General features: G+C 51.5%; 9 protein-coding genes across 9 annotated transcripts; 4 read left to right on the plus strand and 5 right to left on the minus strand.

Moving 5' to 3' along the window:
• Positions 1 to 168: 168 nt before the first annotated feature.
• On the plus strand, positions 169 to 1,108 carry H257_01555 (hypothetical protein; the record flags this gene model as incomplete). The annotated part of the gene is made up of 4 exons (XM_009824821.1): positions 169 to 342; positions 605 to 652; positions 786 to 920; positions 1,028 to 1,108. The coding sequence occupies 4 exons, from the start codon at positions 169 to 171 to the stop codon at positions 1,106 to 1,108; spliced, it is 438 nt and encodes a 145-aa protein (XP_009823123.1).
• A 39-nt stretch (positions 1,109 to 1,147) lies between these two features.
• H257_01556 (hypothetical protein) lies at positions 1,148 to 2,610 on the minus strand. The gene has a single exon (XM_009824822.1). The coding sequence runs from the start codon at positions 2,510 to 2,512 to the stop codon at positions 1,226 to 1,228; it is 1,287 nt and encodes a 428-aa protein (XP_009823124.1). The 5' UTR covers positions 2,513 to 2,610; the 3' UTR covers positions 1,148 to 1,225.
• Positions 2,611 to 2,890: 280 nt separating this feature from the next.
• H257_01557 (hypothetical protein) lies at positions 2,891 to 4,001 on the minus strand. Its single transcript, XM_009824823.1, has one exon. The coding sequence runs from the start codon at positions 3,966 to 3,968 to the stop codon at positions 2,931 to 2,933; it is 1,038 nt and encodes a 345-aa protein (XP_009823125.1). The 5' UTR covers positions 3,969 to 4,001; the 3' UTR covers positions 2,891 to 2,930.
• A 13-nt stretch (positions 4,002 to 4,014) lies between these two features.
• Positions 4,015 to 6,057, minus strand: H257_01558 (hypothetical protein). Its single transcript, XM_009824824.1, has one exon. It carries the CDS (start codon positions 6,003 to 6,005, stop codon positions 4,071 to 4,073), a length of 1,935 nt encoding a protein of 644 aa, XP_009823126.1. The 5' UTR covers positions 6,006 to 6,057; the 3' UTR covers positions 4,015 to 4,070.
• On the plus strand, positions 6,040 to 7,606 carry H257_01559 (U6 snRNA-associated Sm-like protein LSm2). Its single transcript, XM_009824825.1, has 3 exons — positions 6,040 to 6,101; positions 6,161 to 6,319; positions 6,375 to 7,606. Exons 1-3 carry the CDS (start codon positions 6,099 to 6,101, stop codon positions 6,513 to 6,515), a joined length of 303 nt encoding a protein of 100 aa, XP_009823127.1. The 5' UTR covers positions 6,040 to 6,098; the 3' UTR covers positions 6,516 to 7,606.
• H257_01560 (hypothetical protein) lies at positions 6,532 to 7,506 on the minus strand (the record flags this gene model as incomplete). The annotated part of the gene is made up of 1 exon (XM_009824826.1): positions 6,532 to 7,506. The coding sequence occupies one exon, from the start codon at positions 7,504 to 7,506 to the stop codon at positions 6,610 to 6,612; it is 897 nt and encodes a 298-aa protein (XP_009823128.1). The 3' UTR covers positions 6,532 to 6,609.
• Positions 7,607 to 8,336: 730 nt separating the features above from the next.
• H257_01561 (hypothetical protein) lies at positions 8,337 to 9,525 on the plus strand. The gene is made up of 3 exons (XM_009824827.1): positions 8,337 to 8,534; positions 8,579 to 9,123; positions 9,168 to 9,525. The coding sequence occupies exons 1-3, from the start codon at positions 8,356 to 8,358 to the stop codon at positions 9,209 to 9,211; spliced, it is 768 nt and encodes a 255-aa protein (XP_009823129.1). The 5' UTR covers positions 8,337 to 8,355; the 3' UTR covers positions 9,212 to 9,525.
• On the minus strand, positions 9,168 to 9,520 carry H257_01562 (hypothetical protein). The gene has a single exon (XM_009824828.1). The coding sequence runs from the start codon at positions 9,504 to 9,506 to the stop codon at positions 9,297 to 9,299; it is 210 nt and encodes a 69-aa protein (XP_009823130.1). The 5' UTR covers positions 9,507 to 9,520; the 3' UTR covers positions 9,168 to 9,296.
• A 101-nt stretch (positions 9,526 to 9,626) lies between the features above and the next one.
• On the plus strand, positions 9,627 to 10,926 carry H257_01563 (hypothetical protein). Its single transcript, XM_009824829.1, has 6 exons — positions 9,627 to 9,683; positions 9,738 to 10,137; positions 10,200 to 10,317; positions 10,371 to 10,503; positions 10,559 to 10,665; positions 10,728 to 10,926. Exons 1-6 carry the CDS (start codon positions 9,638 to 9,640, stop codon positions 10,896 to 10,898), a joined length of 975 nt encoding a protein of 324 aa, XP_009823131.1. The 5' UTR covers positions 9,627 to 9,637; the 3' UTR covers positions 10,899 to 10,926.
• Positions 10,927 to 13,313: the final 2,387 nt, after the last annotated feature.

Consider the following 13,313-nt stretch of genomic DNA (forward strand, 5'->3'; position numbering starts at 1 on the left):
CACGCGTTCGTAGCGATAGATTGATGTAAATATGACGCTTGTTGTTTCATGGGTTTGCTTCAGCCTTTCACTACTACCAGTTTGTTCTTGCAACAAATCGATTTGATGCAGGTACTCTACGACTTGAGGATGGCCATTTGCAGTGGTCAGTAGCATAGCTTCCCGACGATGCCACGTCATTGGAACGGCCTCGATCAAATATCCCACAATACTCAAATGTCCGTGTGCCGCAGCGCCAGTCAGTGCCAGATTGCTGCATGGTGCCAACGCCTCTTGAGTCAAATATCGAACGATCAGGTCGTGTCTGTTCGGTCCACGGCCGCCCTCGTGCATCCTTCCGACGTATTCGAGTGTAAATACTTCACAACTTCGAAATGTCCGTTTTCGCTGGTTTGGTCAATGGCAACGGCAGTGCATATTTGGCGTTGTGTAAATACTGCACCATTGTCAAATGCCCTCCGCAAACCGCGGCGTCCATGATGCTGGGATTGGTTTGGTCACTGGTTAACGGTAGCAAGTACAGCAGTATGTCAAAATCGCCACACAACGCAGCCGCTTCCAGGGCCAACCCCATCTGCGTAGTGGAGTACGTTGAATTGTGGAGGAAACGTTGGACGATACCCAAGTGGCCGCTTCGGGCAACCAAATGCAGGTGCTATGGCTTACTTAAGTGGCCGCTTCGGGCAGCCAAATGCAGGTGCCATGGCTTACTCATGTGGTCGTAGCCGTTGTCGCAGAGGAACTCCATCCGTTAAAATTGAATGCTCCCTTCATGGCGTCGATAGTGCACCCGTCGGCGCGGTGGGTTTGCAGCCACGTCACCTCCGTCGAGCACCTTCGCTTCGGTGCTCGTGGAGCCACTGTACAACGTCCAAGTGTCCATTGGAGGCTACAAAGACCATCGCAGCATCAGTGCAATCGTTGACCGTCCAATAATTGTGAATGGTGGAGGTATCCGCATGATGCGGCATCATCCATAGACCACTCGAACGTTGTGCCATGAAGTCACTGATCATGCCAAGCACAGAGTCGTCGCCGACAGCAGTGCGACAAGCGACGTCGACTCACGTCAGAACCATCGCACTTGTTGCAGAATGACAACCAGTAGATACCACTGATTGGCGGAACGACGGAGGTTTCCATCGAATCGAGAAATCTGATTGGTCCATTCCTCGACCCAAAGGGCACAAAATCAAAAAATGGACTAAAAAATGATAAAGTCAAACTACGCAGTGCGGGCGAGACCAGTTGGATTTGCTGATGCGGCGGCTACGGTGTTGTCGTGCACGTTCAGTCGCTTGGCCATGCCGTTCGAGACCAGTTCCATCTCCAATGTGTCAGCAATACTACGATGCCCGTGGAACGTGGCCGCTTTAATCGCTTCATGATATGGCCAGTTCGCGTGGGGGTATTTCGTCAGGAGGATGCTCACAATATCTTGGTGTCCTCCGGCAGCCGCCGAGCGCAGGGCGTGGGTCGAGCAGGTGGCTGGGCTGGCTGCGAGGAGTTGGACGACCTCCAGATGGCCATTGGACGCAGCGTAGTCCATCGCGTGGGTCGTACAACCTTCATTGCGATGCTGAAGGAGGAACGACACCGTGTTGGCGAAACCGCCTTCGCTCGCCTTGTCCAACGCCCGAGTGGTGCACGGCTGGTTGTGTTGGTGGAGAAAGGCCACGATGTCCAAGTGGCCCTTGGCGGCGGCGCTGTCGAGCGCGTTAGGACTGGCGCGACCTACGCACTGAAAGAGAAAGCCGACGACATTTAAGTGACCGTAGCGCGCAGCGACGTCCAACGCGGCCACGATGCTGTCTTGGGCTTCGGGGGTGAGTGGAGTTGGTTGCAATGAGACGAAGTGCTGGACGATGTCGATATGGCCGCATTTGGCGGCGTAATGGAGGTAGATGCGACAGTTGGAAGCGACGAAGTAGTCGTGATCGATGAGGAACCGGACGACGTCCAGGAAGTCGTACTTGATCGCTCCTTTGATGGCTTCTTCGGTGCATTTCTCTGGGCGATTCGCGTGTAGCCACTCGACGATAGGCAGGAAACCGTGGGCGGCCGCGCTGTCCATGGCTTTGGGCGAGCAGCCTTCTGTGCGGAACTGGTGCAACCACTGAACTAGAGGCAAATGCCCATAGCTGGCGGCGCTGTCCATGGCGGCCACTGTAGCTCCTTCCGTCCGATTTTCATGCAACCACTGCACCATGTCCAGGTTTCCGCGACTGGCGGCACCGTCCAAGGCCTGGGTCGTGCATCCTTCCTGCCGATTCTCGTGTAGCCATCTGACGACGTCAGAGTGACCGTTGGTTGCGGCTCCGTCCATAGCCGCCACGGTGCACCCCTCTGGTGTGTTCGTGTGCAACCACTGGACCACATGCAGGTGACCGTTCTCGGCGGCAGCGTCCATGGCGCGCTCCGTCAGGTAGAGGAACTTGTCCGTCGCGCGAATTCCCTTGATGAACTCGAGGTCGCCATGGCTCGCCGCGTCATCAATGTCTGCGTACTCCATGGTATCTTGCGAAGGATGCGAGTAACCACGACGATTTTCGCGATTTGATTTGCAGCATACAAACCTCAAGTCCAATTGACTTCATGTTCGATTTCCAATCGCTTTTGTGAATCACTTTATTCAGCCAATCCAAAATCAACCAATATATCTTAACAGCCAATCACAACACATGCATCGAAAGTCAAATTGCACTTCTAAACAGTTACTATTAATAGTAACTCCTACACACCAAGCCGAGTACATCCATCCACCTTCACTAGAGTTGTCGTGGTTTCCTATGCTCATGCCTGTCGTTCTTTGAAGCTGCCAACACGAAATTGCGACATCCTACTGTGGCTATTACTATTAGTACCTAGTCATTACGACAAGGAACTTTCATATGACATGCATACATGTATATATCTTTTTTATCTATCTATCAACGTGGCGAAGGTCGTTTTCCCAATTGTTCGCGAATGTACGACGAACTCAGCGTACTGGCATCTGTTCGACGGCACACGTAAATGTTCAGCGGGTGGAGTCCTCTATCGGCGCGAATGGCGTTGATCTTGACCGCCCCGAGCTGCGTTTCCGTGGAGACGACGATGGCCGAGATGTCGGCAGACGTAATGGCGGGGCCGAACGGGTCGTCGATGGTGATGATGGTCGGCGCAACATGGGGATGCACGTCGCGCAGGAAGGCTTCCACTCGGGACTTGCGCTCTTGAATGGACTCGATCAGATGTCCCAAGCTCTTCTTCTGCAGCATATGCGGCGCTGTGACCCCAATGAGCATCCCATTGTCGGCCAATGCAGCGCCAAACGACAGAAGTTTCTTGTGTCCGTTGTGGAGGTGGTCAAAGGTGCCGCCAATGACAACGAGCGACTCCTTACCTAGTCGTCGCGTCGGATCTTCGAGATAGATAAACGTCGTTGCATCGACACTTCTGTCGACGATGTCATTGAAAGGGAAAAAGGCGATGGGAGATGAACCACGGCAGTCGTTGAGCACCGCCACGTCCATGTCCTCGTATGCGAAGGCGGCAGTTAGGTCAGGCCGGGCGATGATGTCCTTCCATGACTGATCGACGCTGCTGACCACGCGGATGTCCAAGTCATGCTTGTTCGCGACGCACGCTGCGTTCCATAAGAGGTTGTACAGCTCGCCCAAGTACCGCAGGCGGTCGCTAGAGGACGAACCGTCGTCCTTCGTGTCGTCCACAAAGACATACAGCATGGAGTCCACTTTGGCAACTGCCATCTCCACCAACACATCGTTGCGAAGGATGTGGAGGAAGTCGTCGTGGGGATTTCGGAGGTACAGGACTCCCACACGAAGTCCAGGTACAGGACGAGATCCATGCGCCGTGTGTTTCCTAGAAGCTTTGCGGATCTGGAGAGCGGAGTAGACGCAGAGAACGGCAGCGGCGGCGGTGTACACGCCCGTCCAGTTCACCCAAGAATGCCCCGTCGTCATGGTTGTCGTCAATCAAGTTTCCATCCAGCATGAAAATTCAAATCTCCACCAATGGGATGTGTGCAAATGGTTTATTTTAGCCAATCCAAATTATGTTTAGCGTCATAGAAACGGCGCATTTTCACCACGATCACCGTCCCCAGGCGAATGCAATGTCGGTGCCATGGGATGCACGGGGTACGGTCCATCATGCCACATTTGATGCAAGTCTCCAGAGATGAAAGCTGCGATGGAGATGCCACCCAACGTGCACGGCACGAGGTAGAGGAGCGCCGGCTGCCCCATCTCCATGACCACGACGGCGACGTTGGCGGCCAAGAGACCGAGGCAGTACCCAATGCACGTGACGACGTAATATCGATGAAAGCAGACGTCTGTTTGCTTGACGTGCACCTCGCGGGCGTAATCGAAGCGCAGCGCAAAGGAGAGCAAGAGGCCGGGGAGGACGATGTCCCCGAGCCCGAGCATGGCCTGGCCGCCGCGCCAGTCGTGGAACCGCGGGAACAAGAGCAGCATCGGGAGCGGTTCCGGGTCCAAGCAGGCGTCGAAGGCCGGGTACCTCTCGCAAAAGTCCACGCCGGGGTAGCCGCTTTTGGAGCTGGCACTCTGGCCGCCCGTGGCGACGTCGACCATGACCGACCGGCCAAAGAGCAGCGGCGTCACAAACACAAAGAAAATGTCGTAGAAGAAGGCGAGGACGAGCAGCACCGACGCCACTTGGAGGGTGGGGAGGCGGATGGTGCGGAGGAAGACGAAGCAGAGGGCGATGCCGAAGGCGTCTTGGAGGAACCAAAACGTCGACCGATCAACGTACCAGAGCACGACCAGCGCCGCGGTGACGAGGGTGGCCACGACGTCCGGGATCGGCAAGGGGCCAACGATGGACGGACACCGGAGGACGTATCGGCGACGGAGGCAGCAGAGGAGGGTGCGGAAGATGGGCTGGGTCACGAGCATGGTGAAGGTGGAGAGGGTGGACAGCCCAAAGAGAATGGACAGGAGGGGACCGACGTGGACAAAATACAGAAAGGTCAGAAACACCCCCGCGAACAAGATGAAGGCGACGGCATGCCGGAAGGACACGTCGAGCACGTCGTCCGAGGCGTCGTGCTCATGATGACGGTCGTCGTCGGCGTGGGCATGGGGCTTGGAAGCCAACATGGCTTGGCGGTCCATGGAGGCGGCGTAGTAGGCGCCGCCGATGGCCGTCGCGATACCCAGCGCCCAAAGTACGATGGATGCGACTTCTACCAGCGGAACTGGGCGCTGGAAAAGCGTGCCGTGGATGGAAGGTGTGAAGATGCGAGTGAGATTTTCGCCTTGTCCGACAGTCACAAATACGATGGGGAGGGCGAGTGATGTGTTTTTGAGGGTCGTGGTGTTGACCCCCATGAGTAAATGTGTGTCCCACATGCAGCAGACTTGGAACCCGCGGTCCGACTGGAGGCCCGTGGGGAGGCAGATGTGCGACGCGCATTCAGGGCTTTGCGCACAGGCCGAGTCGTCGGGGACGAGCCAAGGCTGCGAGGGATGCAAGTGAGCAAGGAAGGATTCTCCGTGGAGACAGTCAGTGGCAAAGGACATAGAGGGAGTGGACGACGAGGCGGAGAGGTTGCTTCCCCCTGACGCCGTTCGATTCCGATCGACGAAGTACACGGTTTCACGCGTGTTGCGAATGATCAAGGCACTGGCGCCGGCGTTGGATGCATGTAGCGCTTTGTCCAAGAAGGAACAGTTGCCTCGATTCACGACGACATAGGCACCTTTATATGCTGACGACATGGCAGAGCATCCATCGGTGCTGGCAAGTTGAATGGGATGCTTTGGAGTGGACGAACTTGTTGGAAGGCGAGGCCCCCATCCGGACTGGGAACTCGGAGCCACTAGCATGTCTGTCGCATTCTTGGCGTCGTTAGAGAGACGGAGAATTCCTGACGGGACCACAGCGCTCGCATGTTCACAGAGAAGGAGAAGCCCTGGAAGTACGCGCAGGAGAGTGCGCATCGCAAAAATGATATCCCAACGAAACGGAAACATATCCGGATTGGTTCGGATAATTATCCGGAAACCACTTTTTTGATTCCGCCACCACACACCGCTTGTCGCGCCGCTGCCCTCGAAGGACTTGCCATGGTGCGTGATCGATTCCATGATATGTGAGGAGAGGAAGGGTCTCACGGTGGTGCATGTAGCTGTTCTATTCGTTCTTCAAGACCCTGCTGGGCAAAGAAGTGGCTGTGGAATTGAAGAATGACGTCGCATTGGTTGGGACCTTGCATTCGGTGGACCAGTACCTCAACATTAAACTGACCGACGTCAGCGTCGTGGAAGAGTTCAAGTACCCTCAATTGGTATGTTGTACTTTTGTTCGATGTATGGGACCCTTCTCATTGACATGTCTTGCAGATGAACATGAAGAATTGCTTTATTCGCGGGTCAGTCGTGCGATATATTCAAATTGCCAAGGCCGACGTGGACACGGAACTGCTTCAAGATGCCGCGCGGAGAGAAGGAAGTGCGAACCGAGCAGCCACTACCCGAGCGTAAAAGTTCCATCCCATCGTACGAGAGAGATTGGGGAGTTCGTTAATATAAATGTCGGGTTCCATTCCGAATCAATCGTCAGGCCTACTGTACTCGTCTACCACCACAACTTGCCGGGCATGTACTTGTCGATGAGCGCTTGGTAGTATGGCCAGAGCGCCGCCACGTCGGGTCGCTTGTCGGCTTTCGTGTACAGGTCAAACTTGTTGAACTCGAGCACCCATTCCAACAACGCGTCGTCGCCGGGCGCCATCAGGTGCGTGTACTCCTTCTTGTTGTGCCACGGGTAGCACGAATGGTATCGAATCATGGCGAGTCCTTCGTCGGGAATTGACGCGCCATTGAACACGAGCATCTGGTACATGTATTCGTCGTGGCCCCAGGCGAACTTGAGGTCCGCGAGGCCACAGTTCGGTTCGTAGATGCCCAAGGGGGTGTTGTACGCGGGGTTCTGCATGTCCGAGTTCAGCGAGTTGAATTCAGGAAACACGGTCGAGTCAGGGATAGCACATCCGATCACCCACGTGTCGCCGCCGAGAGACCACTGGTCACCGTCCGCAGTGCCTTGCTGTCCGTCGGCGGGTTGACCCCACATGTACTGGATCTTCCCCATATCATGGAGCAACCCCACGAGCTGGAACCAGTCGGGATGTCCTGCCGCGCGAATCGCTTCTGCTGTCTGAAGCATGTGCTCCAAGTTCGGCAAGGACGAGTCCGGGTCCGACGAGTCCACGTACCCCTTGAGGGACTCAAACGCTTCCCATACTGTCATCTGCGCCCGATCAAACTTGCCCCAGAAGGTTTGCATCTTCTCGTGGAACTCGACTGTCTGATTCTCGCGCATGAGCCGGTAGTGCCGCTGCACCATCGCTTGGCGATCGCTGTTCTTGTAGTTGCGGAATTCCTCGACAGCTTTGCCGGCCGTGACGGGCTTGTGCTCCTGCGGATAGGACACAGCAGCAATGGTGCTTCGATTGGCGGCGGTGATCGTCATCATGCAAATGGGCTAGCGGCGACTGCAGTCAAAACGCGAAATGAGCCGCACTCGGCCACGCCCGCTGATCGGTGGCATTGTCTGGATGGCGGTTGCCGAAGATATGGGCAGGTTATTTATAGCTGCAGAACAGATCAGCAGAACACCACCTCGTGCAATTCTATGCATTCAGTGTTAAAATAGGGCGTTTTCAATTTCCAGTAGTTTTTGAAGATTGTTGGAACGTACAAATCCGAATTTCGTTTAAAATTAGGATAATATCCAAATTTGAGGGGAATCGACGAATATATTTGTACTTTGGTGGTTGAAGTTGACGTTGTCATACTTTCTTCGAAAGGCGCCTGCCATCCAGCCACGCCACCAGCCATTTTGGCCTGCAGAAGTCGCGTCAACACTTCTGCGTCCCATGCCAGAAGCGCATGCATATTACAACTGCGTAAGGTTCCTCTGTCGACAATGTGCAAGGAAAGTGCAACAAAAATACATGGCGTTTCGCGTTATAGTCGTGCAGACGAGGTCTCTTTGGAGGTCATATTGAACCTCCACTTTTGGAATCCTGCAAAGAAAATGCATCAAGCCAGCAAGCCTTTGAGTCCCACCATCAGAATCGCGAATCTTTGGGCCTTACAATAACATAACACGCATATTGTATACAGTAGATCTCATACAGTATACTTGTGTATGGCGTTTGAATGATGTATGCTGATGTTGGTGGTCAATGCAACTTGTTAAATGATCTGACGAAAAACCAACCTCCCCACGAAACCGATTTTCGAATTTTGACCAATCAAATGCCGTGGCGCGAAAAACGTCGTCGATTTTCAAAAAGTGCGAGGAAGTGTGGTGAACATGATCGTATGCTTGTACACCAAGCACAAGACTCAGAAGAAGAAGACGTACCACGACGGACATGTGATACGCTCTGCGACGAAGCTAACCCTCCTCAATGACGCGGGGGTGTCCATTGATTCCATGGCTCAATCGGCCACTGAGTGGACGCGGGACTTTCCGCACTTCGACTTTCCCAAGTACTGGTGTCTCGATGCTCTCTCAGTCTCTGACATAACCGTAGATTCCTGGTTGATATTGACGAAGATGTGTACACTGGTAACAATGCGCTACCATCCACGGGATCTGTTCCTTATCCTGGGCCAGAGGGGGTTGCGAAGACGGCACCTCCGAGCAGCTTTGGTCGACCTGGCGGGGGTAGTGTGAAACCACCGCCAGGAAAGTACGTCCCTCCTCGAAACAAATTTCAACCACCCAAACGAAAGTACGACGAGGATGCTGGCGAAGCGATCGAAAACAAAAACGCGGCCGACTTCACTCGCACATTTACACTGCAGAGGCCCCAGCATGAGCAACCACTTCACCACCCTCCGCCATCGACATCTACGCGTGCACCAACCGCGAGATCCCATGTTTCTGCACCAGGCATGTCGGCGAAGAAGAGTCGGTACGATTACAACAACGAAGACATGCCCTGTACGGAGGTGATCCCAGTCATACGAACATCATCGAACCATCCCAAGTCGTCCATGGTCGACACCACTAGCGATTTGTCCAAGTTAGTCAGCTCTGAATGGCCGGAAATGCCCAAACCACTTCCTCGAACTTGTACGTCCATGCCAACAGTCCTTGTTCTGACGTTGATGGTGTAGACGACGAAATCAGGCGCCTTTTGGGCGTCCTTGACGACCCGTGACGGCCAACAGGCAAGCAACGAATATGAAGACATGGTATATTTAATAGATAGGCCACTTCGACGTTCAGGGTGGGGTTTGAGTTGATTACTTGTGTTTCGCGGGGTGGTCTTTGGCAATGATGAGTTCCACCGAGTCTTTGGACTGAGTGATCAAGTGCTTGGACAAGACAGGCTTCTCGTCGTCTGGAATCGGCGCATACCCTTGCTGGTACATGATGAAGTTCTGTCGCAGGCGGATCGCAATGTAGATGATGAGCACGACAACCACCACCACAATCACTTCCACGGCCACCATGATACAAGGTGAGTATGGGAATGAGAATGTGCACCCTGTTTCTTCCGGTTACTCCATTATCCGGAATAATTATTTATCCAGCTTTTCCGGATAAATTTGATCGATGGTGCACAAGTTTTTCGCATTCCAAGATGTTGCGCCGTGCCATCCAAAGTTCGCGCAAAGCTGTGCAAGCAGGTAACTGAAGTCGCCGATCCTTCCTTGGTTATGTGTATCCTCATGCATATATAGCATGCTCGAAAGCAGCGCCCATTGCGTCCACGCGTGCCATGTCCAGATTCCATGGTGTTGCCGCGGCTCGCAGCGCTCCTTGTGGATTCATGCAAACACGCGCTTCCGCGGGTTTGCGATTCATGTCATCGAACGCGACCCGACCCGTCAAGTTTGGCGACCAAGTGTCCATCCTCATTGAAGGACGCTTGTCCAGTGGCGAGATCTTTGACGAGAAAGACACGGAGCCACAGAAGTTTATCGTCGGTGACGCCGATGTCATTCCTGGGTTGGAGGAAGGGCTGTTGGGCATGATCAAGGGCCAAACGAAGGTGATTGTCATTCCTCCGGAGCTTGCGTTTGGACCTGCGGGGGACGAGAGCGACCACGTGCGCATTTCCAAGGCCGACCTCAACCTCCTGTACGATCGATCAATCATATCTCTCATCATGACGCTCATGTGTTTGTTATCTACTACTGTAGCCCAAGTGAAGAAGTGGATTTGGAAGTGGGCAACTACATTGGGTTGGACAACGAAGGCGACATGGCCAAGATCATCAACATCGACGAGGACTCGATCGTCGTCGACACGAGCCACGACGTACGCTGTCGCATAAATATTCCATCACAGGAACTGACTAATTCTCTTGTTAGTTGGCGGGAGAGACGCTGCACTTGTCGGTCGAATTGGTCGGCCACGTGTCGTTGGAGGACTTGGACCCCAGCGAGCGCCTCGTGGTGCCGCATGAGATCTCGCCCGGCGACGAAGAAACGTACCCGGAACCAGGTCCTTGACGGAAATATTATTTTTATATATATATTAATATTTCATGGACAAATAGGTGACACATTGGCGGTGCACTACGAAGGCTGGTTGACCGACGGCACGCTGTTCGATTCGTCCCGCAAGCGTGGCAAACCGTTTGAGTTTATCGTGGGAAATGGCTTGGTAAGACAATATATATTTATATATTTCAATGTGATGGGGATTGATATATGGTTATTACGTAGGTGATCAAAGGCTGGGACGAAGGCATGCTCAACATGAGCAAGGGCGAAAAGGCCAGGCTGTATATCCCTGCGGCCAAGGGCTATGGGGCCCACGGAGCGCCGCCCACGATTCCCCCCAACTCGGACTTGATCTTCGAAGTGGAGCTCATCCAGATCAAGAAGAACCGTTAAGCCATGAATCACGTGAACTTGACTTCCATTATGTGACATCGTCTTCATACGAACGGGAGTAGCAGATCTGGTCACTCGTACTAATTGTTGGTTCTCACCACTTTGCGATGTCTCATATTCGCACAAAAAAGGTTGCCTCCTTGCATACGGTAATTGCATCAAATACATGAGAAATCCTGGGTTGGTAAACCCTCACAAGAGATTATTCGATGTACAGTACTTTAACTGTGTAAACCACAGCCAAGGTGTGGGGTATCATTGCAATACAGTATGCCGACGCTTAACAACTACTACTAGTAGCGCAAAGGTTCCGAGTCGATCATACCTTCGCTGTTGCAACATAACGTCGGCCAAGTCCAATATAGTCCTTTTACAGTTAACCTGTTCCCACTGAGTGATTTTAACTTTACAGCGTAATATCAATATCATTTTACAGTTCACCAAAAATTTGGATTTTTGTGCTGGTTAGACACATTTCTTTTTGTACTTACAGTTAGTAGTGACCAAGCCTTCCGTTGGCCCCGAGCGCCCGGGAGGTCGTGTGCGCGAGCGCGGCCGTACGAGAGCGCGGATCTAACCTTCTCACTTCACCGAATGATCTGTCTTCTTGTCGGGCAGCAACAGGTAGGCCGTAGACCGTGCCGCTCGCGGTCGAGGCTTGTACTAGTATGCAATGACCTACAATTACATATCCAAATTTACTCTCATCTCCACTAATTAGGACTGTACTAGTATGACCTAATGTTAATAATGACTTCTCGTTTGGCTTCACTTTTGAGAAATAAATATGAAATAGAAGCCCGACAGTTTAGTGAAATATTGGAAGTTTCTACATCTAGGTGTCGTGCACCATACTTGGAATTATTTATATGGAGTTCAAATAGTGTTATCCGTATCATGCGTCAGTCATCCAACTGCATCCAAACGTCATCCAGGTCTAGAGATGTTACGTCTCAAAATCAAATTTGGCGAAGAATTGGTCGATGGTATTACCTGTATGTTAATGCGCAGTCATATGAGTAGAATATATCGCAACAGGGATCCATGAATTTACGATTTTCGTGATTCATGGCATCGTTTGGTAGGACAAATTGGACAGCTTTGAATTCGCAAGGCAGTTCACCCTTGCGAATTCCAAAAACAGACAGACACATGAAAAATAAGAATCAAGAATTCAAACTTTACAAATTACACACAACATTAGAATTATTTATTGAAATTGCAAGGTCGTTCATCTTGCGCTGCACACAAAATTGCATAATAAATTAACCAGAAAAAGCAAGGCGAATTACTAAAAGTATTTCGCCTTGCTTTTTCTGGTTAATTTATTGCGAACTCGTTATAAACTTTTAAAATTCGCGTTGTTTGTCTAATCAAAATATTGAATCACGCTGGAGTTCTGATTGGTTGAATATACTTGTCATTTCTGTAAGATCCAATCAAATCCACTCAAAATTGGATTCGCCAACAGCGTCGATTCGTGATTCGATTCGGCGGCGAGATTCGATTCGACGTGGGTGGAAATTTGTACCGAACCACAATACTACGCTGTGAACTGAATTAACCTGTAAAACATGTCCAGGGGTAATACTCATTTCAGTCACACACTAAATAATAAAACTGATGATTTCCTGAAATTTGATTGGCTCGTCTGTATGAAATTTTCTTGTAAGTTTGGTCCGCCTGTAAGATTTTCTTATCAGGTTTTGGCCGTTTTGGCTGAAATTTCGAGGTTTTGTTCATCATCGTGGAAGCGGTTTCAGTTCAAAATCCTAGCCCCAAATAAAGACAACAATTCTAAGAGCATCTCCACATCGACCAGGTATTTTCAGGGGTTATTTCGGGGAAAAACTTCCGGATAAGTTTACCCATTGTTTTCGGACTTAATCTCCACCGCAAAACTGGTTATTATGTGTAGTAATAAGCTCAACAATACTATTAATAATAACGTAAAACACCAGCTTAAGCTAACCTTTTTGGAGGCATCGGAGTAGAATGGACATAACTTTGAGTCCGTAACGATATTTCACTTTCGAGTAGTGATGCCAATAGTCACGACGCACCGCTTTCATTACATCATCAATTATCAGTTTACACCATGTACTTCACAGGAGGCTGCGGGAAATGACGAACATACCTTGGCGACATAAGCGAGGTTAAACGTATGTCTAGACGACGGAGTCGAGTTTGGTGCAAGGCGACTTTGTATTCGATTGCGCTGTTCAAAACGTATACTACTCTGGTCCACAATAGCTGTCCTATTGTTTTGACCTGATTAAAGTATAATGGCCTGGCTCGAAACGTCTTGAAGTTTGTATTGGTCTCCGAAATGCAATATTGGTCGACGATATTTTTATTGTATTTTTATTCTAATGTCGACCCTACTTGTTCTTGAGAATTGACCAGGTCTTCCAA

Source organism: Aphanomyces astaci (assembly GCF_000520075.1).
Source record: "Aphanomyces astaci strain APO3 unplaced genomic scaffold supercont1.2, whole genome shotgun sequence".
In the NCBI taxonomy this organism is placed as follows: domain Eukaryota; phylum Oomycota; class Saprolegniomycetes; order Saprolegniales; family Verrucalvaceae; genus Aphanomyces; species Aphanomyces astaci.

Bases quoted from the DNA above. Each gene is read 5' to 3' on its own strand.
- H257_01556 (XM_009824822.1), bottom strand. From the start codon at position 2,512: ATGGAGTACGCAGACATTGATGACGCGGCGAGCCATGGCGACCTCGAG.
- H257_01557 (XM_009824823.1), bottom strand. From the start codon at position 3,968: ATGACGACGGGGCATTCTTGGGTGAACTGGACGGGCGTGTACACCGCC.
- H257_01558 (XM_009824824.1), bottom strand. From the start codon at position 6,005: ATGTTTCCGTTTCGTTGGGATATCATTTTTGCGATGCGCACTCTCCTG.
- H257_01559 (XM_009824825.1), top strand. The intron at 6,320-6,374 runs GTATGTTGTACT...CATGTCTTGCAG, and splicing joins AGTTCAAGTACCCTCAATTG to ATGAACATGAAGAATTGCTT.
- H257_01561 (XM_009824827.1), top strand. From the start codon at position 8,356: ATGATCGTATGCTTGTACACCAAGCACAAGACTCAGAAGAAGAAGACG. The intron at 8,535-8,578 runs GTACTGGTGTCT...ACATAACCGTAG, and splicing joins CCGCACTTCGACTTTCCCAA to ATTCCTGGTTGATATTGACG. The intron at 9,124-9,167 runs GTACGTCCATGC...TTGATGGTGTAG, and splicing joins CAAACCACTTCCTCGAACTT to ACGACGAAATCAGGCGCCTT.
- H257_01562 (XM_009824828.1), bottom strand. From the start codon at position 9,506: ATGGTGGCCGTGGAAGTGATTGTGGTGGTGGTTGTCGTGCTCATCATC.
- H257_01563 (XM_009824829.1), top strand. From the start codon at position 9,638: ATGTTGCGCCGTGCCATCCAAAGTTCGCGCAAAGCTGTGCAAGCAG. The intron at 9,684-9,737 runs GTAACTGAAGTC...ATGCATATATAG, and splicing joins GCGCAAAGCTGTGCAAGCAG to CATGCTCGAAAGCAGCGCCC. The intron at 10,666-10,727 runs GTAAGACAATAT...GTTATTACGTAG, and splicing joins TTATCGTGGGAAATGGCTTG to GTGATCAAAGGCTGGGACGA.